This window comes from Alosa alosa, chromosome 23, assembly GCF_017589495.1.
Source record: "Alosa alosa isolate M-15738 ecotype Scorff River chromosome 23, AALO_Geno_1.1, whole genome shotgun sequence".
NCBI classification, from domain to species: domain Eukaryota; kingdom Metazoa; phylum Chordata; class Actinopteri; order Clupeiformes; family Clupeidae; genus Alosa; species Alosa alosa.
In genome coordinates, this window is record NC_063211.1 from 11126376 (window position 1) to 11152291 (window position 25916).

General features: G+C 42.0%; 2 protein-coding genes across 3 annotated transcripts in view; one reads left to right on the forward strand and one right to left on the reverse strand.

The window, feature by feature from the left end:
• Nucleotides 1-15513, forward strand: part of cpm (carboxypeptidase M) — a 41306-nt gene extending 25793 nt beyond the window's left edge. Inside the window, 6 exon segments of the mRNA XM_048234372.1 lie at nt 363-519; nt 521-551; nt 5137-5304; nt 5947-6099; nt 8084-8232; nt 13525-15513. Of these exon segments, the coding sequence (XP_048090329.1) occupies nt 363-519; nt 521-551; nt 5137-5304; nt 5947-6099; nt 8084-8232; nt 13525-13767 (901 nt within the window). The 3' untranslated portion in view covers nt 13768-15513.
• A 2455-nt stretch (nt 15514-17968) lies between these two features.
• mdm2 (MDM2 proto-oncogene) lies at nt 17969-24494 on the reverse strand. 2 transcript variants are annotated; one of them, XM_048234373.1, is made up of 11 exons: nt 24261-24494; nt 22622-22665; nt 22450-22524; nt 21457-21590; nt 20939-20997; nt 20753-20814; nt 20407-20464; nt 19235-19392; nt 18951-19100; nt 18774-18845; nt 17969-18632 (listed from the first exon to the last, which is right to left on the reverse strand). In XM_048234373.1, exons 1-11 carry the CDS (start codon nt 24274-24276, stop codon nt 18042-18044), a joined length of 1419 nt encoding a protein of 472 aa, XP_048090330.1. In that variant the 5' UTR covers nt 24277-24494; the 3' UTR covers nt 17969-18041. The 2 variants fall into 2 exon arrangements, with proteins under 2 accessions (XP_048090330.1, XP_048090331.1); XM_048234374.1 differs by lacking the exon at nt 24261-24494 and adding an exon at nt 22766-22956.
• Between the last annotated feature and the right edge of the window lie 1422 nt (nt 24495-25916).

The following is a 25916-nucleotide window of genomic DNA, read 5'->3' on the forward strand; positions in this document are numbered from 1 at the left end:
TTGCCAAATAGTGCCTGACCAAACAGGAGCGCATTGAGAGTTGACAGGGTGTATAGCATCATGGTGGGTGCAGCCAAACACACTGAGGTCAGACAGATCGTTCAGGCTTGTGTTTGTGTGTGTGTGTGTGTGTGTGTGTGTGTGTGTGTGTGTGAGAGAGAGAGAGAGAGAGAGAGAGAGAGAGAGAGTTGACAGGGTGTATAACAGGCTTGGTTGGGGGAATGCTCAAGCAAGTGCATTTTTTTTTTACTCTCGCGCTCACTTGGTGTGTGTGTGTGTGTGTGTGTGTGTGTGTGTGTGTGTGTGTGTGTGTGTGTGTGTGCGTGCGCTCACTCGGTTTGCTTTGCTGACCCTCTCCGCAGGTACAACAGAAATGGCGTGGACCTCAACCGGAACTTTCCGGACTTCTTTCTGGGAGAGGATGAGGAGAGTCGCGAGTTTGAAGTGCTGGCCATCATGGACTGGATGAAGCAGGAGAGGTTTGCACTGTCGGCCAACCTGCACGGAGGGGCCGTTGTAGGCCAGCTATCCCTACGACAACAGCAATGGAGGTCAGGCTCACACACACACTCTCTCTCTCACTCTCTCTCTCTCACTCACACACACACACACACACACACACACACACACACACACACACACACACACACACACACACACACACAAACTCACAAGAATGTGGACATTCTCCCACAAGCATGTAGATAACAGTTCCCACACACATACTGTACACACACACACACACACACGTACACACATGTACACACACACACACACACACACACACACACACACACACACACACACACACACACACACACACACACACACACACACACACACACATAAACAGTGTTGGGAGTAACGAGTTACAAAAGTAATGTAATTACGGTAATATATTGTTTTTTGCTCAAACGCAGCAATGTAAGGCATTACAAAAAAAACTTGGGTAATATTTTACTCGGTACAAACTTCAGTAACAGCGCATTACAATGCATTTTGACCTGAAATTTAAAAAAGATGGGGACTTGGACTTAAGCTAGGTCGCAAAAACAGTGATTCAGACATGACTTGTGACTCCACTCAAAAAACTTCAGACTTGACTCGGACTCAAGCTTTGAGAACAAGCTGTAGGCTATTTCATGCAATCATTGCTTTTTTTCATCTAAATTTTCATGTATTTCTTTTTTATTTTATTGCTACATATACTTTGGGAAACATATAACGAGCGGCATTGCCCCTTTGCCATAATGTGCAACGTAACGCATGCGCTATGTGCGCACACTCACAGTTATATAAAAAAAAAAAATGCATTGACCATGGTGACAAGAAGTACTCCCAGAGTTGTGCCTTTTATCATTACTTTCAGTTACAATAACTTCGCACACAGAGGAAATAAGTTTAACAGTTACATGCAAGGTGCGTGGCACCAGGATAAATTATGCCTATTTAACAACGCCTGATTTCATCAGGCATCTCCAAACGCACCCAGATAGGTCAGTCACTTAGGCCTAGCATATACACGGGTTTCCCGTTTACCAACAAAACTAAATGCGCTACAAGCAGTCGCGGAGGCAGAAGACGCTTGGTGGCCGTCCACAACATTATAAACTTAACCTAAATAGTCGGCTGCTGTAAGCTACAATCGGATTTTATTGTATACCCCTGTTGTCTCAATGATAATAACATCTAATTTCAGAAGACATGCATTCCGTTAGGGATATTGAACATATTTAACATTCTCTAACCATCGTGGATTTCGAATTGGTGCAGTTTTCAGCACAAAAAACATTTTTTATTCTTTTGCTCTTTTGCATTGCTCTATGCTGTTCTATGGTGCTTTCTGCCTCTTGGTTGCGCACGCATGTTTTTGTGTTGCATAGAAATCCATGTATAGCTTCACAGGTGACAAGCTAACAATCGCAAAGTGTTGTGCTAATGCTGGGAACAGCAGGGATGGGCAAAAATACATCAGAATGTATTTCAAAATAAAATACCTAATACCCTCATTTTTATATCAAATATATATAACAAAATATCAAAATATATCAAAATAAACTACAAAATATTATGTATCAAAAATAAAATACTGTATTTTTGTATTTAGAAAATAGCCTGCACCAAAATGGCTAGCAGCTGCACTATGTAGCCTATCTTGACATGTCTAAGTTTTGGGTTACAATATACAGGTAGTGGGCTCTCTGTTGATTTTAATGAGTAGGCTTAAGCCTAAAGTTACAGCATTTCTATCACAATTGACCAGACTTTGACCTTTTGTCTTCTTTTAACAAAATTCTGGCTATGATTGTTCCTTGTATTGCATCATGAGCCATCACTGCGTCTATTGCATTCTACTGTTGTTAGCCTTAAGCCTAGCTCAGTCATTATGTTATACCACATCACCCTCCATTAGAAATGCAATGAGCTGCATTGAGCATAATAAACTGCATTTAGAATTCCAAATCCATATTTCTAGATATTTTGGTAAAAGTAACTTAAAAGTAATACAATAGTAGTGTAATGCCTTACAATTCAGAGACAGTAATATTATAATGTAATGAATTACTTTGAAATGTCAGTTATAAGTAATACATAATACATTACGATTTTGAAGTAACTTGACCAACACTGCACATAAACATACATAGACAAACTCACACCAGGATATTTCCCTTTGTACCCAGTTCTGTACAAACAAATAGACTTTTGCAAACCCAAAAAGCCGTTGAGGTCAGGTCATCTCCTCAAATGTACTCAGATGCTTACACACATTTATACACATGTGTGCACATTCTTTTCTCTCTCTCTCTCACACACACACACACACACACTCACTCACTCACACACACACACACACACACACACACACAAACACACACATCCACTTTCCATTCTTACGGGCTTCTTCAGAAATCAATTTGCAACATTCCATGACTCTTTCCTGGTTTTTTTTACATGGCGTAATGAAGCGTCTGAAGACATTTGGTTCTAAATGTGAGACTCTATCTGCAGCCTAATCCATGCAGGAATTTAGCTGCATGTCGACCAATATCGCAACTGGAGTCCGCAGGAATGTGTGCAGGGCCATTGCACTGGGCTTGGCATGCAGCTAAAATCAGGAGGATTCCAAGTGTGTAAAAACAGCTGTTCAGAAGAGAAACAAGTTTACCCGGAGGGCATGAAGTTTTCCTCTGTGTTGCCTAATATTTATCCACCACACCCTTACCTCACCCTAACCTCAGGTCACTGGAAGTGCGAAGTTCTAAATAAGAAGTTGCGGCTACTGTTTTAAGACATAAACAGCACACTAATTAGCCCCACCAACCATCCTTCATTTGATCTTAGATCATTTCTGAAATGATCGCCTGTGTGATTCAGAGAAAATGAACGCACGCGACAAAAAACGGCGCACACCACCCTTCCAGATGTGCCAATTATAAATCACAAATGAACGCCAACTTGCAAGCTAGCGGATGGTTTTAGGTCTCCGCCTTGTAAACACCCCCTCATCAATATCATTAGCATATGTTTTAATGAAATCAATGGCCTAAAAGCTGTAGCCTATGTAAACTTATATATGGAAAACATTGTATAGTCCTAGCCTATGCCATCTGATGTCAACTAGCCTATATGCGTCAGTTCAATAGTTTTATCTAATTATGTTTTTTCCAGCAAAACTTTCTGGAAAAAATCGATGCATCCATGTCCATTGTCCTCTGCTCGCTTTCATTCCTTTTGCCTTTTAGGCCTACCTTTATATTTTAGCCTACATCATTCAACTCATCACGATTGTCATTTGATCTTGGGCACTGCCAGTCAAAAAAAAAGCAAACAGGTGCAGCCCCTCTTCACCTCTTTACTAACCCGACTAACACTAAATATGAAGATGCCCTGCTTTCAGAGGATAACTTGTTTTTTTGTTGTGTAGGCTATATATGATATAAAAAAATATCTATAGCCTACATTGTATAGCTTTACATTCAAATATTACCCTTCTGTTACTTAAGCTGGGAATAGGCCTATGTTTAAATTAGATGTAGTGGAGGCTAAACGCTAGTAAATGCAGTTTATCTACCCTGACATTTCAGAAATAGAGTTAGAAATAGAGCCTACCCACCTCTTATTAGAGTTTATCCACCTGTCAAAAGAGTTTATTCACTTTTAACATTCAAAACTGTATTATCCAATACTATCCTATAGGCCTATTCCCAATACTGCATAATAACCTCCACCATTATCAAACATGTTCGAATGCCTTTTTTAAAATCCCGACACCAAGCATGGTACAGTCCTCCCCTCACCGAGATTGCAGAATTCATAGTTCACCCACCTCTTATTTTACCACAACATCCCTGGTACGAATGTACTTTTCCCCTCCTAAACGAGGGCAATTGGACCTTTTATGGTCAATATTAGATTGGTGAGAACACTAAATATACTAGATCACCTGTAAGGATGTTTCAATCATTCTATCGTAGATCTTGGTGTTTTTTTATAGATATTATGAAATAAGTAAGCTATATACGTTTTTTCACTTTCTTAAGTGCTATAGTTCTCATTAGCAGTTTTATGCCAAACTATGAAACATTAAGCTGCGTCCAAAAACGTCTTTAAAAATCTTCTGGGCCCTTGAATAGGCAGTCCTGATGGGCCGCCATGTTCCTCAACCCAGGTGAAATAAAATATATTCCAGACTTTTCAAGGGCCCTCTCTCCCCTTTGGGCTCCTAGAATCAGTAGTGGTTTTACCCCAGTCCGACACCCCTGCACTCACTACTAGCATAACATAATGCAGGTCAGAGGGCTATGGTACCAAGTGAGGTTATTGGCTTACCCAGGTAACGTAGGAGGATTTTCTGATTTTCTGTTCAGAACACATCACTTTTGAAAGGATAGATGCCAAGTTTTTTCAGAGATCAGCGGTTACTCCTGAATTTACCTGGATAAGCCAGAAATCTCGCTATGCAGGAGCCTCCACCCCTCACCTTGTTGACACACGTCTTCTGTTCCTGCTTTGGGATTTGTCTGTTTGTGCTAATATTTCAGTTGTCATAAGCGATTAACCTAAGTGTCTTATCAATGCCATTCAACAGTACTGCGCTGGTTGTGCTAAAAACCTGACTCTTACCTGAAACAGGAAGCGAACTACAGGAGGGTGCAAGTGTCTCCCCCGACAACGACGTCTTTGTCCACCTAGCAAAGACGTACTCCTACAGCCACACGCAGATGCACCGCGGCAACGCCTGCTCCGACTCCAACTTCCCCCATGGCATCACCAACGGCTACCAGTGGTACAAACTGCCCGGTGGGTGAGCCCGTCAGTGCAGCCAGCTGATGGACATCACAACAACCAAAAACTTTATTCTTAGATCAGTTTCATTAAAAACGTTATTCTTAAATCAGTTTCATTCAAAACTTAGATCAGTTTCATTCAAAACTTTATTCTTAGATCAGTTTCATTAAAAATGTTATTGTTAGATCAGTTTCATTAAAAATGTTAGATCAGTTTCATTCATTCAACTGTGTTTAGAACGGAAAGCTGCCCTCACTGAAACAGGAAGTCTTAGGGCATGCATTTAAATCCCCGTGGGCACTACGTACTGTATGGCTGCTGGCAAAGGAGACCGTGCAAATGTGTTTGTTTATGTTTATAGTTCGTAGCAGATACTTTTGTCCAAAGCAACTTAAAATGACATCAATAAACATTTAAATGAAACTTAACAGTCTAAAGTGAAGACATGTAGCCTAAATAAGAAAACAATATTAGTAATAGACTAAATAAAATGTAACGCAATAATAACATTAACTATAGGCTACATGTATACAAACCTTGCCTCTGTAAGAATTATTTAGAAAGAAAGTAAACACATTTTTTAGATGATTTTTGAAGATCCCTAAACTATGACTAACTATGGTTTATTTACTGTATGTGCCCTTGTGTTTCCAGGTGGGATGCAGGACTATAACTACGTGTGGCAGCAGTGTCTGGAGATCACGCTGGAGCTGTCCTGCTGCAAGTTCCCGCCCGAGCGCGAGCTGCCTGGCTTCTGGGAGGCCAACCGGCCCGCACTGCTTGCCTACATGCAGCAGGTGCACCTGGGTAAGTCCCACAGGCCTCCCGCAGGCCAGCAGTCAGAGGACTTCACAAGCTGAGATTTCCCAGCCCAGTAAATGCGTAAGGACATCGAAATGAGGCATGAAAGTTCGGAAAAGGCCCCAGCTGTGGCGCAACTGGCTGGGGCACCTGCACCATACTGTACACCGGCGACCCGGGTTCGATTCCCGCCCCGTGGTCCTTAACGGATGACTATATTGATTTGACTAACAAGGCCCATTTCCCACAAAACCAACTCAAAGAAAACCTAATGATGAGAGTCCAAGTCATAGTGGACACAGAGGGAGAGAGTCATGGGAAGCCCACGCCCATCTCTGGTGCCACATCTCCACATCACTGTCCTCTGTGTCTGTTTGGCCTCAGAACAGCCGAAGACTCCACTCATGAAGTAGCATGAAGATGTGGTATCCCAGCCAGCTCAACTGTGCTGCAACACCATCCGTCTGGATCACTGTTACAGTGCTACACAACAATGCCAGTAGTCTGTATTTCAACAGTATTGTATTGTATTCAACAACATAACAACTTCAATTCATTTTGGGAAGTGACATGAAAATTGAAGTAGAATAGTTTTAGTTTTAAAAAGCCTGCTACCTCAGTGTCAGTTGGGCATCTGACAAAGCATTACAAGAAAACCTCCCAGGGCACAATTTTGTTTGTCAGTTAAATATAACTTTATGGTACCATCTAACTCTCTCTCTCTCTCTCTGTCTCTCTCTCTCTCTCTTCTCTCTCTCACTCACACACACACACACACACACACACACACACACACACACACACACACACACTCACAACTCAAGTTGCCGATGTTTGGAACTCATCAATCTTACCCCACTGAGGTTTTACTCTGGTGAGACAGAGGGGGCTTTTAACATTGCAGTCGGGACACCCAACCCTGTGTTCCCGTCCATGTTGGACAGACAGTGAAAGATTACGCGTAATTAGTGTTGAGAACGCGAGGCTTGGCCAGATGCCTCAGACAGCTCTAGATGACACACACTGTCCAGTCATTCATGACAGATGAGTGACTAGTGCACACATCAAAGGTCAGATTTGGGAGAGTAAACAACGTCCACCCAATTTCCGACAACTAAAGAGTGAGTCCCTGTCCTGGGAATTACATATGTATGGGGGAAATGTAGGCTACAGTTTCAAAGAAATACAAATTAGTCGAGATATAAAACAGGCAAAAGAAAACTTGTTCAGAAAGGGAAATTAATGAACGAAGATATACTGTACATGCTAGCTAGATACACAGCGTTTGCATCCAACGGCCCCAAGAATGCTCAAACTTGACATCCAGCATGGATCTCCAAGGGCCTTTCACACTTACTGATTTACACAATGTAACCGTCTGGGCCACTGCAATCCCACCATGATCCCTGGACCATCTCCCAGCCAAGCTGACCCCAGGCCAACTAAGAGGCCGTCAACAACAGCTTTAGTCCCACACCATGAGCTCAAACCATGTCAGACTTGTTTGTGATTGCTTCACATATTACCTCGTTTGAGTTTACAGTGGTGTTCAGTATTATTAATCCAAATACAGTATATAATGTAATATGATTGATGGGTAAGAGAATACGCTTCCGCACAGATGAAATTTGCAGTCATACGTCCTTAAATATACAAGTTCACAATGCTAGTGGCAAGACATCCTCAAGAGTACAATGGCTGTATGATACATCAGAGCTGAAGTATCACAAATGTTGAGGGTTAAAACATATGAAGATTGTTTTAATGTAATCATTTCTGGAATGTCTAGTATTGTAAGTGTCTGTGCTTCAGTTATCAAGTCTTCATATCTAGCATTAGGGTAGAGTAGAGTAATCTTAACCAAAGAGAAACACTAAGATACTCATCAATTACTAATAGTGTTGTATCACTGGTACGGAGTACAAACCGTGTGTGTGTGTGTGTGTGTTGTTTGCCACACCTTCATGGACTCATGTGTCCTCTCCGTCAGGTGTTAAAGGGCAGGTGTTTGACGGAAACGGGAACCCTGTGCAGGACGCCGTGGTGGAGGTGCAGGGCCGGAAGAACCTGTGTCCGTTCCGCAGTGGCGCCGAGGGGGAGTACTACCGCCTGCTGCTCCCAGGGAACTACACCTTCAAGGTGAGAGCGCCCCTCGTGTGGCCTGTTGGTGGAAGTGACAGTGTTACCACACAGGATGGGGTTTTACTGTAACTGAAGACCGCTTAAAAAGCAAAGTGTTTATAATCAAAAGCTAGGCCCTCTAACAGAGTTTTTCAATAAACAGACACCATTAAGAATTAATCTTACTTTAAAGAACACGGTTATTAATAATGAAGACAGATAAACTCAAATTCAGGCAAGCTGCACATTCATTACATTTGTTTTGATAAAGAGGACATTTATAAAGGTCAACTCTTTACTGCACACCATCACAAAATTTGTCCAAAATTCTGTCCCAGAAAGTCATTAAGGAAATAACAATACACTTAAAGTCTACACCAAATCATAGCAAACAAAGCAGCCATAAGAAATCCCTCTCTATTCCTTTGAAGATAAAAAAAAATCCCATTCAGTAAATATTTACATAATAAAGGCAATACTCCATCTCTATGTGGATAGGAGCACCAGAGAGTGAGAAAGAGGGAGAGATCAGGAGGGAAAGAGAGGAAGAGAGAGAGAGAGAAGAGAGAGGGAGAGATTAGGGAGGGAAAGCTTGGGTCCATTGGAGTCTGGGGCAGTCTGGCTGTGCTGTTGTCTCTTCCCGCTGTGTGTGTGTGTGTGTGTGTGTGTGTGTGTTGTTTGCCACACCTTCATGGACTCATGTGTCCTCTCCGTCAGGTGTTAAAGGGCAGGTGTTTGACGGAAACGGGAACCCTGTGCAGGACGCCGTGGTGGAGGTGCAGGGCCGGAAGAACCTGTGTCCGTTCCGCAGTGGCGCCGAGGGGGAGTACTACCGCCTGCTGCTCCCAGGGAACTACACCTTCAAGGTGAGAGAGCGCCCTCGTGTGGCCTGCTGGTGGAAGTGACAGTGTTACCACACAGGGATGGGGTTTTACTGTAACTGAAGACCGTTTAAAAGCAAAGTGTTTATAATCAAAAGCTAGGCCCTCTAACAGAGTTTTTCAATAAACAGACACCATTAAGAATTAATCTTACTTCTAAAGAACACGGCTATTAATAATGAAGACAGATAAACTCAAATTCAGGCAAGCTGCACATTCATTACATTTTGTTTTGATAAAGAGGACATTTATAAAGGTCAACTCTTTACTGTACACCATCACAAAATTCTGTCCAAAATTCTGTCCCAGAAAGTCATTAAGGAAATAACAATACACTTAAAGTCTACACCAAATCATAGCAAACAAAGCAGCCATAAGAAATCCCTCTCTCTATTCCTTTGAAGATAAAAATCCCATTCAGTAAATATTTACATAATAAAGGCAATACTCCATCTCTATGTGGATAGGAGCACCAGAGAGTGAGAAAGAGGGAGAGATCAGGGAGGGAAAGAGAGAGGAAGAGAGAGAGAGAGAAGAGAGAGAGGGAGAGATTAGGGAGGGAAAGCTTGGGTCCATTGAGTCTGGGGGCAGTCTGGCTGTGCTGCTGTCTCTTCCTCGCTGTGTGTGTGTGTGTGTGTCTGTGTGTGTGTTGCTGGTCTGTGGGGACGTCACGCCGTGGGATTTCGCCTTGGCCCAGGGATTTGGCAAACAAACGGCAGAGGAATGTGCATGGTACCGTGAAGAATCAACTCATTTTCTCCCACTTTAGCCCAGGAAATGGACCTCGGCGAGGAGTAATGAAATGTGTGGAGCTGCGGAATCGCTCGCAGACTCAAAAGCCCTCAGAGTTGATCAGTGTGCTGTGCACACACACACACACACACACACACACACACACACACACACACACACACACACACACACACACTCGCATGCACACAGCATGCACACAGACTAAATGACACTGTCCAAATGGGCAATGGGAAATTGGTTGTTATAGCAGTTCAAATAAACCTGGTTACTGAGGAGGAAACTTTCCCAAAGAGTGAATCCGCCATCATTATTAGCAGTTCCACTGCACAAGAGATGAGTCCTGTGAACACACAGTCCAGGGCCTGTGTGATGACCTTAGAAACCAGATTAGCACACAGTAGGGTCATGGCCTGTCTAATGGAGACCGGAGGATTATGGCCATATGGGTGCTTTTGCCCCAATCCCACCTCACCCCCTTTAGGGTCAGTGTGTCTGCATGTTTTTTTTCAAGTTCAAGATTTGACCTCAAGGCTGTGGTACAGACTACAGACCCACTAAACGAGCTGTGTAAAGCGCTTTGACTGGCCTTTTGTGCTAGAAAATGTGCTTTATAAATAAATGTTTACCTTACTTTACACAGCCTTGCAGGACCGCTGCTGAGCATTTTGAGCGCTGGTCCCCGTCTCAAGCTTCCTGGATGTTCTGCTGAATGCCTTGAGGGCAGTCTTCCCACGTGACACATGTCCTGTGTGTTCCGAGGCCCTCGACTGGACTCGTAGTAAAGAGCTTAAGAGACAGACAAACAAATAAGCAGGATGTAGGAATGTTTCCAGGGGAGTAAATACATAGGCGTCCTGCTCATAAATGGTCCACACGATTTCAGTTATTTTTCCATTCCAACGCTGTCAGTCTCTGTTTCCTCCTGACCTACACAAGGATTCTAGAGTTCTGCTGCTATGAGACTCAGTGATAACCCACTAAAAACTGTGAGAGTACAATACATCAGGCTAGCGTGAGTCTGGCATACTGCATATCACGTTGCGTTGCCTGCAAAATCAATTAATTTCTATTCATTCCATAGAGAGCATCTTATTATATAAGAATCTTAAGGTGCTCTCTATGGAATGAATGGAAATTATAGATCACACACACACACACACATATATATATATATACATATATAAGGCTCAAAATTACTCAGTAGAGAGCATATACTGTACAACCCCAAAACAGAAAAAGTTGGGACGTTGTGTAAAATGCAAATAAAAACAGATTGTCACAATATACAAGTCTCATAAACCCATATTTAGCAGCAAAAAGGACAAAGACAACATATCAAATGTTGAAAATGAAAATGTGAACTATTTTATGGAAAGTATATGTTAATTTTGAATTTGATGCCAGCAACATGTTTCAAAAAAAGTTGGGACGGGAGCATGTTTACCACTGTGCTGCTTCACCTCTTCATTTAACACAATTCTGTAAATGTTTAGGAACTGAGGAGACCATTTGATACCGTTTTGAGAATGAAATGTTGTCCCATTACTCCCCGATATAGGATTTCAGTTGCTCAACAGTATGCGGTTTTCTTAGTCATGCTTTTCATTCCATTATGCACCTAATTTGACAAATCTGGACTGCAGACAGGCCATCTTAGCACCTGGACTGTTCCTCTGTGGAGAAATACTATTTAAATAAGTGCAGAATTCATTTTGGCATTGTTTTCTTGAAATAGTCAAGGTCGTCCCTGGAAAAGACATTGCCTGGATGGCAGTGTATATGTTGCTCAAAACCTGTATACATCATTCAGAATTGATTGTGCTTTGCCAAATGTGCAAGATGCCCATGCTGTAGGCACTAATGCTCCTCCACATCGTCATAGATGTTGGGTTTCGAACTGAGCACTAAAACAAGTTGGATAGGTTGGATACTTGGATAGGCCCTCTCCTCTTTAGCCCAGATGAGTCCATGATTTCCAAATGAATGGCAAACTTTGATTGGTCTAACCACAGGACCTCTTTTCACATTACCTCAGTCCATTTTAAACAAGCTCAGGCCCAGATAAGAGGGTTGTATTTTCTGTATCATGTCTCAATACAATTTTAGCTGTTACAATTTTGGCTGCAGTTTTTGAGTTGAGTATCAAACTGGGCACATAGATAATGGTTATCAGAGGTTTTCCTGAGCCCATACAATGACAGATCTGGAAAAAGGTCTGGTGTTGATGCAGGTCCAAAAGACCACGGCCATCCAATTTGTTTTTTAGCTATTTCCCTTGTTTGCAAAGATTTCTCTGGATTCTCTGAATGTTTTAATAATATTATGTCTTGTAGATGATGAACTCCCTGAATACGTCACAAAGAAGCATTAAAATGACATTGTTTCATCATTTGTGCACACAGGTTTACACAGAGTGATGAATACCCCTACTTACTTCTAAGAGACCCTGCCTCTTTGGGATGCTCTTTTTCATACCCAATCATGTTGCCAGTCACCCTAATTAGTTGTGAAACATTCTTCCTTTTGTTTTCTTTATCATTACACAACTTTTCCAGCATTTTGTTACCCCCCTCCCAACTTTTTTTGAAACATGTTGCTGGTATCAAATTCAAAATTAACTCCCACCCAAAAGGTATTACAGAGGTATTTCTGTCCATATCTGCAAAGATCAGACATGCATCTCTTCTTCAATCTCCCACAGTGGGGAGTCGTCACGCTGGTGAGTGGTTATCAGCCTATACTCATAAAGTGTCTAAGTAATGGCAGGCTGTCTTTCAAACTGAGCTGGAGCAACTATTACAAGCTATAAAACAGCCCAATGACAACCAACATAAGAGGTAGCAGGTGTGTGTAAGCTTTGAAGTCATAAAAGGGTAGTCCCTACAGCACCGTAAGCGTTGCTTCAGGGGTTTTAGCTGACAGCCTTGTGAAGGGGAGAAAAATGGCTGGTCAAAAAAAAGCCCCTGTGTCCTCTCAACCGCGATCACAAAGAACACTGGTTTTGCAGTGAGAGAGGCGTCTTAATTCTGTTGTTTTGTATGGGCAGTAAGCGTTTGTATATAGGCAGTACGTTTTTGTATGCCTGGTCAGTTTTACACGCTGCTTACGTGCCCAGAGCGCCTCACATTTTGTCCACCTGCTGCACCTTTCGTTTTTTTGAAAAAGGTTCAACTCAAAGCAGAAAAGCGACCGCGGTTTTATGAAAACATAGTGCATATGTCCTGCAGCATGTCTGATTCAGCAATGTGTTTGTGTGTGTTGTATGTAAGACTCCCATTAAGTACACATCTGTGCTAGCTATAGTCTTTCTGGGGTCTGAACAAGAAGATGAAAAGCATAAAAACATTGTAAAATACATAAAGAAATATCTGTGTAAAGAAATATCCACATCAGATTTTGTTGCACAGATTGTGGTGGTCCTTCAGTTCACTTTTGCACCCTTGTGCTTCAGTCCGTCTTTGCGTCACTAACATGTAGGTGCTCTCTTGTGAGCAACAAGGCATGTATGGTACATTGCTCAGAAAAGTGTACACCTTTGCAGAGTCATCCTCAGTCAAGTTCAAAGTCAAGGGTTAGGCACTGCATTGCATCATCCTTAAAAGTGGGTTTAGTGGTTAATGTTTGGTGTTCCGAAGTAGAATGCAACTCATGTGGCCATTAACTTCTACCCATACAGGTGACCTTTCCTGGACACGAGACGCTGATCGAGACCCTGTCTGTCCCCTACGGGCCAGAAAACTTCTCGGCCTTGAAGCACGACTTCTGGCTCCAGCGTATCAACGCAGGCACCCCCGCCTTTCCCACCAAGCCCTGCTCCACCCGGGGACTGCAACCACAGGACAGCCACAGCCCCGTCCTGCTGGCCACACCTGGCCTGACACTCCTCCTGCCTCTCCTACTCCTTTCATTGCTAATGTGAGATCAGATGAGGCAAAAGACTTAAGACTTTTTCTTTTACTCACCATTTGACCTTGCAAAGCCATGTGGCCCATTTTAAGTTGATATTTGTTTATGGTTATTAAGTTTAAGGTTACACATACACTTATGTTGGGCTTACCTCAGCTTTGGTGCGAAGCTAAGCAGGTGTGAGCCCAGGATAGACGGCTCTGAGGATTTCTAAGTGCCTCAAAAGAAGAAGAAAAAAAAAGAAAAAGAAGAAGGAAAAAAAAAACCTTGCTCTTCAGAGTCAAGATAAAACTTTCATCTGCGAATGTGAGAGCAAACAGTGGCTTTTCGGATTTACGGTTGATATGAACACATCAACAGGCTTTCTGCACTGTGAAGAAATCGGAGGCATTTCTTATCGTGTGCGTTGAGATAAGAAGTTGTCGCCTAAACATAAACACGACCCTTGACTCTGGGATACGCATCAGTGTTAAGCCAGCGAGACGACAAAAGCCCAAACATGTATGGAAACTCAGGAGGGAGAGCAGAGACTCTTCTCTCGCCTATCAGCTGGATTCCAAAGTCGCTCCAGTCTTTATCACTCCACAAGCCACAATTATAGTGAAGGTATTTGAAAGGAATGTGCTCTGATTCTTAACCACATGGTTGAGAAAACATTACATTCCATATATGGGCTCCCTTAGAACATGTTCAGTAAATTGTAATATCATAAAACACACATAAACACACACACACACACACACAAAAAAAAGACCCTGGGATGGCTGGCACACACAAAGATATTGATAAAAAACATATTGTCACACTAATGCTGTATATGAATTGATCCACTAGAGGGAGCTCTTGAGATTTTCATATCCTCAGCTCATATTCTGTCTAAATATTAGACCCTCAATGCAAACTAGGGAGTCGATTTGGCAAGAATCAAATCTTGTTTTCAGCCTCAAAACCTGTTTTCCCAGTGCTCTTGAATGGGGAAGCTAGCATCAAATCCTCTGAAGATTGTTGAAGTATTAAACACATTTTATATGGCGACAATAACTGGCAATATCTATAGTTTTAAGTTTCAATCTGAAAGAATAACACAATATCAAAAGGCTTTTTATATATATGGTGTACCAGAATGCCTTTTATCATGGCAGTATGTTATTTGCAAGCTTATAGATTTGTCAGATGACACCAACTGAAGACACCCTGCCAATGTGCTTTGCAGGTCTGTCTGTATAAATCTTACCAGGTATGTTCGTATTCAGCCTTGTTAAGACATAAATAGATGGGTGGAACTTCCCTTCCCTGGGAGGACTCCACGGTTATACTTATTTCATAGTTTCTTAACTGAATATTGCTGAATGCTGAGTTCATATAACCAGGACCACCACAGAAATACAGAAGTGGATATGGTTCTCGTTTTCTCCTTACCTAGCCATTTCTGTTACATGTTTAACATGGGGATGTTGGCATGAAATCTTAAGGTGATGCAACATACTGCTAGCTGTTCATCACAGCGTTCAAGCCGCCTTGAAGGATTAGAATCTGTACTGTAGGTGTCTAAAACCTGAGTGTCTAGTTTTATGAACATCCCAGTGAATTTAGGATCAACTGAAATCTTGCTGTGGACAATCCTGGGGGCATGCTTGTGCTGTACACATGGGCCAGAAACAAGTGCAGGTTATCAAACACACTGTTCTACCTCATCCCATAGCTTGTGAATTACAGCTATGTTGCAGTTGTGCCTCTGCCAATAAAATCTGACAGTGTTTGTGTGTGTGTGCTGTGCTCATCATTTATGAAGTTAGTCCCATACTGTAGTCTACAAAATCTACAAGAGCAGTCAGGCAACTACAGACACTCTCCCGTCATGCAATATCGACCAAAGTGAAACCAAATTCCAGTTATGCAGATGGTCATGAAACATAGGTCTACATTACAAAAAACGTCACTTACCTTAAGAACTTGCAGTAATGATACCAGTGCTGACCCCACCTCAGTAACACACATCAGTTTTAAAGGCTTGCAGTAATACCACAGCCTGTTTTGTTTTACCAGACACATTCAGTTGTATAATCTCTGAGAACTGAAACAATGGAAAAGTAGTATGGCTGGTAACAGCATACTCTTAACTATTAAAAGCCATGATGAGTAAATATCTGCATATCAAACTGTAGTACCCCTTAGCTCACTCATATCCACTGTGAGTAGCTGCATGTGGATTTAAAATGGGTCATAATGACTGAAGCATAAAAAAAAGTCAGCATATCAACATCATTTTTGAATGTTTTGAAGAACATTTGCGAATTTAAGTTCAGAAAAGATTTTGTTCTCTGTTGTAGAGTATGGGAAAAGTCAGATGTGTTGCCCTCAGGAGTTCAGCTTGCATTTCACAAAAATATTTGGTTTATCAAAATCTGAAAAAAAAAAAAAAAAAAAAAAAAAATAATAAATAAATAAATAAAAAATGTACAGCCCCAAAAAAGTTCAGTCGTGTATTCGGACAGAGCCATTTTACTATGCAGAGTGAAATTTATGTTTCAGTGCATGTTGACAGAGTTCCCTCTAGCCTACATAACTACATTCAATACATGGAGAGACATTTATGGAAATTAGATGCAATGGCAAGAAAATTAAACAGAAGTAATTTAACTGCCTGTGGGGTATACTGCGAATCTCGATTAGTGGGTTAGCGAGGTATGTCCTTACGTTCTTAAGTTCTTACGTGTTGGATTCTGTCATATATCTTACAGGTGGAGCTCCGCCTCTACTAACATTTAATTAATCCAACACTATTAATCTCGAATGCACTTTAGTGCTGTGCGTACAAATATTCCACTATACGTGCATACCATACAACAACTGATGACAACTGATTTATTTGATGTTATAGGTTAGACACAAAAAATTACCGCAGTGTAGATTAAGATATCGCTCATGAATGCGGAAGTAATTGTTTTTAAATAGAGGCGGTCTTGTGCTTCTCCACGTTTCACGATTGGCCAACGTCATCCCAACACCGAGAACGCGCAGAGATCAGAGCTGAAAGCCTAGTTTGACAAATATATCACATAACTGCTATCGTAGTATCACTTAACGTATACCCCTGAGTCAAGGCTTTGTGAAGCCTCGATATGTCTACATAGCCTAGATATGTCAACGTGCTTCGTAGTATACCCCACTGGTGGTCACTGCTTACAAGACATGACGATAAAGCAAACAAAACAAAGACATGTGCAAACAACTAAGCACATTTAAAAACTCCCAAAATCCCCAGTGATATTAATAAAAAACATATCCAAAGCAAAATACCAGTAAACTCCTAAAACCTCACAATTCAAATGATTAATTGAGAACATATACATTTCTTCAAGATCACCTCAATGCCCACACCACATTTACAAAACACACAGACAGAAGAGAAAGTCTCCTTATAGAAAAATAGAACATTCAAGCATTGTTTTTGTTTTTATTGTTGAAAGGGTCTATATGCATTCTGCTACATGTACTCTCTCCAGAAACTCATCAGCTAAAGTGCTCAGTGTTTTCTCAAAGACAAAGGAGTTTTGGGTATTAGCAATAATGCGGTTGTGTGAGTGTGTGTGTGTTGCTATGAGGGGGGTCCTGACAGAGCAGGCCGAGGCATGTATCCTGAGACTTAATGAAAAAGTGGACTCCTTAGTGACAAGAGCACTCTCTAGGCAACACATGCACAAGGATCTACCAACACACGGCGACGCCAATAAACGAGTGCTCTTCAGCCAACGTGTCAGAGCAGAGTGGCTCCTCCGTTTCGCTATGGCACCCAACCCCTCATTCTTAAAGAACTTGTTTTTGTAATACAGTCTGGGCACCAAATGTGTCAGTGTTTCTAGCATAGAACTGGTCTTGAAGGTTATATATGCTAGCAGAAGGGTTTGGCTTGTGAGTATTCCACACTAGGCACAGCATTGATAGCACTTGTACAACATTGCATATCCATGCCAAATCCATTAATTTATTTGACATAACAATATAACAATTGTAAATATAACAATTTACTATCACACTTTCATCAGATCCACTCCACCTATAACGATTATAGATTATAGAATTATAGAAACCTTGTGAAAAAAAAAAAAAAAAAAAAACACCCCGTTTAACTTGTGAATGTGCTGTGTGTGTACATGTGTGTGTGTGTGTGTGTGTGTGTGTGTGTGTGTGTGTGTGTGTGTATGTGTGTGTGTGTACATGTGTGTGTGTGTGTGTGTGTGTGTGTACATGTGTGTGTGTACATGTGTGTGTGTGTGTGTGTTGGCCTCAGCTGACGTAGGTGAGCACGACTGACTGGATGGGCTCACGGCACACCGGGCACAGCTTGTTGCGGTTTTTGAGCTTCTTGGCGCAGGTGTAGCAGGCCATGAGGTGGCCAGTGCGCCCGTGCACAATGCAGCCGTTCTTGGGCCGGCTCTGGCAGATGACACAGGGCTCCAGGCAGCTGGCGGGCAGGAAGGCCTCCAGGCTGTTGAAACGCTCCAGCTCTGGCGCCTCCTCCTGGCTGGAGGGCACGCTGCCGCTAGCTGCTGAGGACGTGGACGGCTGGGAACAGGCCGAGCTCTGTGAGTCTGGAAGGGACGATGGCAACGGTGCAGTCACCGAGGGATCCTCTTTGGTGGGGGGTGAGCGAGGTGGGGCGCGCTTGCCGTCGGGTACGTCCAGACCCTCCTCGGAGTCCGTCGGGGTGGGTTTTGGGGGCAGGGGCTTGGCGTCAGAGGCTGGGTCGATTGCAGGTGTGGCAGCGGCTGTGTTGTTGGTTTCAGGGAGCCAATCAATCCGCAGTGTCCAGCAGCGGTTGCAGTTACGGGGCAGAGGTGGGTTAAGCTCATCGCATTTGGGGCATTTCCAATAGTCCTGATACAGAACATCATCAGGAATCATTATTAGACACTTGTTAAGTATCCAAAATAAGAACCAAGCTTGCATACAAAACCAATTTCACACACATAAGACCATCTATGTAATAAGAACAAGAACTAAAAGCAAAGAACATACAGCCTCAGTGATCTCTGTGTCCTCATCAAACTCGTCTTCCTCCTCGGGTCCAAAGATGGTGACTTCATAGACCTGCAAAGGCAGAGAGAGGGAGATGGGGAGAGTGAGACTGGGCATCTGGGGCAGGCAGGAGCTGGACAGGACTTTCATCTGAGGGGTGGGAGCACTTTCTGAGACCTCATCCTCGCCCGTCACGGATGCCTCGTCGTGTTCGCTGTATGCATCCGAGTCGATGGACTCGACCTCAAACTCCACGCTGAAGTTGTCGGAGTCTGAGTCTTCGCTGAGGCTCTCGTCTGACTCGTCACTAACAGATATACCTACTTCCTGTTGGGGAACAAAAGAGATGCTGGTCAGTAAAGAGTTTCATATGTGTGCGTACACACACACACACACACACACACACACACACACACACACAACAGAGGAAATAACACTTCTGCACTTATGCTGCTACTCACAGTGTTACTGTGGGAGTCCGAAGACTCGCTGCTTCTTCTGTTGCCACGGAGACCGCCAATCACACACCAGGACAGACTGTCGTCGAAAGTCAGAGAGAGGCTGTCTGACTTGTGTCGCTTCCTTCGCTCGCGTGGTTCGTCCTGTGTAGACGACCCCGCTGCAGAGAGGACAGAAAATGGGTGACTTTAAATAAGTGTGTCTGTGTTAAACACACCATCAAAACACTATATTGAACGTTCCACTACCATCATTATTCACAGCATATAAACTTTCACATAATCTTTTGTTTGTTCGCTGGTGAATCAAAAAACTTCCACCATCCTTTCGGCAAGTCACACTGTATTTCAAGCCCTTCCACTAATGTACCAAATCAAGGCCATCATAAGCTTATTTTCTGTAACACTCTGTGCCCTTGAGAATGTATCAGCACAGTAATTCCTGTGAGTGGCCTTCAGCCTGAGGTGCAGTTTTTATTTAAAGGCAACAACCCATGTTTTGATGGCACACATCAATAACTCATGCTGCTTCTGCTGTGGCGGCATCATGGCACAAAACAGTCACTCATTGTGTGCACTGCAGGGCCACAGAATGGGCCCCATTGTGGATGGCAGTCATCTGAACACATTCTGGTGTGCCTCCAGACTAAAATGTTCTTCTACGCTAATTGTGACAAGGCATATGGGGGGAGATAAGTAATCAGCACAGTGCAGGGAGAGAAAAAAACAGGCCAAGTCGTGATGAGCATTAAGAGCTAAGGGGTTTTCCAAAACACAGATTGAGTCTTTTCATCCCATCAAAGAAAAAAGGGGAAGAAAGAAGCAACATGATGTGGCAAAATGTCTACATCTACCTTTCCTGCTTCCATTTTGACTAGCCATCAGTAATGGTATTCTTCAGTGGTGCTAAAGGTTCTCTTTTCCTCACAGACTAAAGGCACTCTGCCTCTGGATGGCTATATTACAGCAGAGCTGGTGAATGACCTCAGCAATGGTCTGCCTCTGAACAGAACTAACATCCTTACTATTTGATTCCTTTACAATTAGTCAGTTTGCATTAACCAAAACCGAAGGACAGTGATGCTCCCCTATATCAGCCCACGCTTGGGCATGACATTTGCTAGCACTTGAGGATAACAAGAGACTGACTAGGTGGCAGCTTTTGTGTGTCTCACCAGGGTCACTGCTTCGTCTTCTTCTCCGTGATGAGGTAGTTGCATTTGAGTCTGAGTCCTGTCAAAATAATAAAGGGCTCTTTAAAACATCAAACAGCACAGTGTTTCACCCATAATAAACAGCTCTTCTTTCCTTCTTTCACACACAGCAAGGGCTCACTCTTAAACTACTCTACAGAAACAACAGGAAAGAACTTCTACAACTAGTTCACCAGTCAGATTTTTAAAATCATCCTTCACCTGTACGCATACTCTCACACAGACATACAAAATGAAGACTCCATATGGTCTTTGGACAAAAGCAAGGCTTTAATTTCACCCTCTATGGACAAGGAGATCTGTTTACCTCTGATCTGCCCACTTCTGGTTCACTCTGGCTGTCTTGTTGAGAAAGTGCAGGTTGAGATTCTACATGGAAAAGAAGAAGTCATGAATGGATGTATTGCCATGCAGCACCTGAACTTCAAACTGCTCCCAAGCTTCAGGTAGATATTAAATTGTGTACCGCAAAAGTATGTAAAAACGGCTATACCTGTTGTAGCTGGGGTTTTTACTGCAGTTAGGTTTTTTGTAATCATTGCAAACAGGACTCTGGAGAGCGAATGTAACAACAGATAAGGTTAGAACAGCTAAGCGCTTTCAGTTTCAGTTGAATGATCATTTGCTTATCTGAACTTTATTGCAATTACAGCAGATTAAGAGATAACACAGGAGACACTAAGCCTAAACGGATATGAATACATCAGCGCTGCTTCCAAAACACTTTTATTTACTATAATAACTTAGTGAGTGAGCTATGTGAACCCATGCAGGAAGAGAGAGCAAGGCGGTTTCAGGATACACAGCAGAGCACAGCTGTGTGCACAGAGACCAACACCTGTGAGCCAGCTATGCTTCGATCTGCCACGCCCCTAAATTCCCTAGAGGCCTAATCAACAGCCCAGCTGTTCCCCAACACATGTCCCTCTGTGTGTGTGTGTGTTTGTGTGTGAGTGAGTGAGTGAAAGAGAGAGAGAATGTCTACACTAATGTACACGTGTCTTTGAATACCGTGGCTCTTTCACGGAGAACGTTTGGACTCCCAGCACGGCTCCGAGAGCGTCCCCTCCACAGCGCACGATGTGCTGCTGCTGCTGGTCGTACAGTTGCTTCCTCACTATGTACTTACCCAGGTAGTACATCACCTGGAAAACAAACAAACAAACAGCCGTCACAACACAAACCCAAACTAACACAAATCTTCCCATGAGCCTGTAAGAGCTTGCATAATGACCCCTACCCCAGATCCCAGATTACAAACCAGTCCATTAATTAACATTGGTACCATGAGTCTTTTCTCAGTGCAATGAGGAGACCAGAGCTGGTCACAGATGAGTAAGACATTCCACAGACTGTCGACCACTCCAGTACATGTAAGGCTGTGTCTATTGTGGTATGGGATGACTAACACTTCCTCATTAATTCACACAAGCTTCCCTCAAGCCCACAGCAATGACTAGAACATTTAGTCTGAATTCAAATTATATTCAAATCTACCAGGACTGTGACTGAACCTGAAGTATTTAGAAAAAATATGCTTTTAACATCAAAATGATGATGCTTATCAAAATGCTAATGCTGCAAAATTACACAGCTATATGCCTGGTCAAGTTTTGTTTTCATACATAGTGTACTAACCACAGTTCATAAGATATGATGAGCAGACATGAGACTGGTTTGACAACACAAACCACTCTCAGGCATTGGCCATGAAACATGAGGAGCACTTATTTTTAACTCGAAACATTTGCTAAAAATTTTAACTTTTAGCAAATCTAGCCCATATTCACTCAGTGGTCTCAGAGAATCCACTATATATATGGAAACAAATTTAGTTCTTAATACCCATGTCAAATAGTGCACAAAAGTAAAGCTCAAAATGGTCATGCTTAAAGAAAGGAGGGAGTCTATGCACTTTAGATGTGCTCATAAACATCAATAAAAACCAGAATGCCAGCTGATTGACATTCGTACCAGATGAGCTGTAGCTGTCCTTAGACTCACCTCTTTCATTGTGAACACCTCCTTATCGGCACCTGCCTGTTTTAGCAGTGTTTGTAACTGCACATTTGGTCGAACCTCAAAACAGTAAACACAAACATGCATTTGTTTTAGACAAGGCATTCATCTATTAGGGCATGACATCTGAAAATTAGTTTCTTTTATTTTTACTCACCAATTTCTCATTATCAGCAGTGATGTCTGCCATAATTTGCTGATCTGTAGGAAAGAATATTTACATAGGTTAATATAAACTCAACAGTTTCATTATTAAAGCATAAAAAAATGCAAGAAGAATAGCATAGACAAAGGCACTTACCTAAATAAATATAAGTATAATCTCTATATTATATACATAAGATAAGTTAAAATCTGTCTATACATAAAGTGCTGTCAGCTCGGCTGGGCTTGCAGTGGGAAACGCAATTCAGCCGGCTCCTGGTTTAAATAGACTTGGTGAGACATGTCAGGGCTAGAATCTCGTAGACTGTTGATAGTATTGGGCGTTCAGAGACGGGGTTGGTTGAATTGACATTTCAAAGCGTTACTTCCATCCCGACGCTGACTCACCTAGCGGCCGTGCACGGGAGTGGCTACGCACTGTACATGCCCGGGCATGTCCCAGACCAACAACACGGACGCGTGCAGTTTTATTGTGTAAGGGCTAATATGTGTTTTGACTGACGGGGACAAGCCGTCTATCTTACCGCGTCTCTAAACAAAGAACAGGCAAGTCTTTCGAGCAGCTGACATGTCGGACCATTTGGAAACTAATATAATGTTGGATATATTTCTCTGGCCACTGCAAGGATGCTCTGAAAAATTTCAGACTAATTTATTTCCAGATGAGCAACGAAGCACCATCATCTGCACGCGGATTAATTTCCCAATGATTAAATTGCGGTCGTTTAAAAAAACGTTACAACAGCTGAGTTCACGCTCACATGATGGTTAAAAACTTGGACAGAAAATTACGCAATTCATATCTCACCATCTGACATGCAGTTAACACAGGTTCTACTTGTAGCTACCAATGATACACAGAAATCAAAGAAACGTTACCTAAAGTTAGTGTATCGATGCCCGTAGTATCACACAATGATGTTTTAGATATAATAGATTCTATATTGGGAATGTATTTGTCCCGACAAATTCATGCAACGCTGAACAAATATGCTGCTCGACAAGAAGCGCAAATAAGTTACACTGGAAGCTAGTGGTAGTAATTTGGGTGGATACTCGTATGATGTACAGTTAACTAATGCTTCTCAGTTTGCTGAATAAAAGTAGTAAATATTACCAACTTGCATTCGTCTAGAATTCTAATATATCGTTAGCATTCCTGCTTTAGTGAATGTGTACGTCTATATTCGCGCGCCAGTCTTCTGAACTTTACGTTAACGAAATCAGTTCAATGTTTATAATTTCTCTTGACTACCTTTTAACATCATTTCATAACGCCGACAAATGATTCACAACACTTGGACCTAATTAATATGTAACTGTAGAAGAGGACAGTTTGCATATACGCATTTTAGCCTAAAGATAGCAGTAAGGTAACTCAGCAGACTTCCAGGGACCTAGAGATGCTAGCTTTCAAGAAAGTCCGCGGCTTCAAGGCCTAGGCACACTGGAATGAATCAAACCTTTCAAATTTGCATCTTAAGCAGATGGTTTGGTAGTTTGTCACCATAAATTAACACAGTAACGTTACATTCAAGTTGTCAGCACAACGTAAAAAATGTACCTTGGTGGACATGCCAGTGTTATAAACTTTATCTTTTAGGCTAACTAGAAGGCTAAATTGCGCTTACCTTTCAGACAACTCATGCGCAGGCTCAGGTCACGATGACTGCTGCCCCCAAACGGTTGTTGTTGATTTCAAATTTTCAAAGATGCACGTGTATTCCAATGCAACGATGAGTGAGCTAGAATTAAGATAATCCAGCACAGGTATACATTTTGCTAAATAACAAAGATTAATAATTGTTCTCCGGGTTAATTCCACGTGTGACCATTCAGCTCTGTAGTCTGCCTCTTCTGAGTTGGTACTGTTAGGATGGCATATTTATAAACCTGTTGACTGAGTCTAAATGTGAGGCTAACTGATCAAGTTATGCTTAATCTTAGGCTACTCAATAGAAACCCATCAGAAACAGCCTATTCACTTTCATGAGAGGCTATTGTTTGTCCCCTCTCATCGACCCCCATCTTATTCAAAATAATGACCCTTGCCTATTAGGCAAAGTCCAAGAATCTAGGCCGATTAGGCTACTAAAAGGAACACATTTTACAATTAACTGATTTATAATCATTTGTTACACTATTGACAAGTTAGAACTACAGTCCTCCTGATAGCCTACATGTCTCAACATCTTCCCAGGCCCAAACTAATTACTGGAAACAATTAGTCATCAATGACTGCAACAAACATGGTCATAGTGTGTGAAATGAGTTAGAGTGAAATGTTCGTATTTCTACACTTTTGGTAAGCACCTAATATGTGATTTTTCTAATGACCTGAGAGTCGACATGTTTTCTCTTGTCAGATTTGTTCTAGCACTTATCTTTTTTTTTTTTTTTAACAGTTATCATTATAAAATAATTAAGATGTTGATATTTGTGTTGTAGGCCTAGGGTAAGCAAAATGTATCCTAGTAGTCATCATGACTTACTTATAGCTTACATTTCTTCAAGATGTTATGTATACATATTACTTAGCTTCTGTATAACATAGACGATTGCATTTTGCAAAAGCAAATTCTGTACATTGGTCTGAAACATTGAACATCTACAACTTTGACCAGTGCTTGGATGTCCAGTGAAACTTAATTTTGCATGTCTGTGGCAGAGTAAGTTTTGGCAACACTCCTCTCTCAGAACGATGACTCAGAGTTACTTTTAGACCAAGATGTTCTTTTCCGTGGTTTTAGTCTCGACATGTTTAGGCATGTGTACACATCCTCATTCCTTAGCAACACATTGAAACGAGCCACCCAAGCCAAATAAGCATTATTTAATGAAGTAAGATAAAAGTCAAATCCTCAAGATTAAGCATATCCTTTAACCCCAGTTGACAGCACATCTTGATCTTTTGTAAATCCTTGATAACCTTAGTCAAGAACTGTTCAGCTCTTCTGAGGGAGTTATTCATTCTCTTAATCACTTGTTAGCTTTTAAAGTAATGAAATCGATTTAACCTAATAATGCATTGCATTTAATCAATCTTAGCTACTGAATAGCTAAAAATAACCTGAATCCACCAATGTATAGACACCCTCAGTGCAGGCTACTGTTTACGTTACAGGCACTAAAGTTGTCCTCTGCTTCCCCTCTCTGGGGGGTTTTGCCTGATGCGTGGGCATTAATTTGGACACAAACACAGAGACAGACTTGTTAGCATAGCTTGGGAAAGTGAACACTGGGCTCTCTGTATGCCAGCCAGTATGGGCACACGCTGTACCTGTAAT

Coding starts and splice junctions, on each gene's coding strand:
- mdm2 (XM_048234373.1), bottom strand. Junction 20,815..20,938: donor AAAAACCCCAGCTACAACAG/GTATAGCCGTTT, acceptor TTTTCCATGTAG/AATCTCAACCTGCACTTTCT. Junction 19,101..19,234: donor CGGACTCCCACAGTAACACT/GTGAGTAGCAGC, acceptor GTTCCCCAACAG/GAAGTAGGTATATCTGTTAG.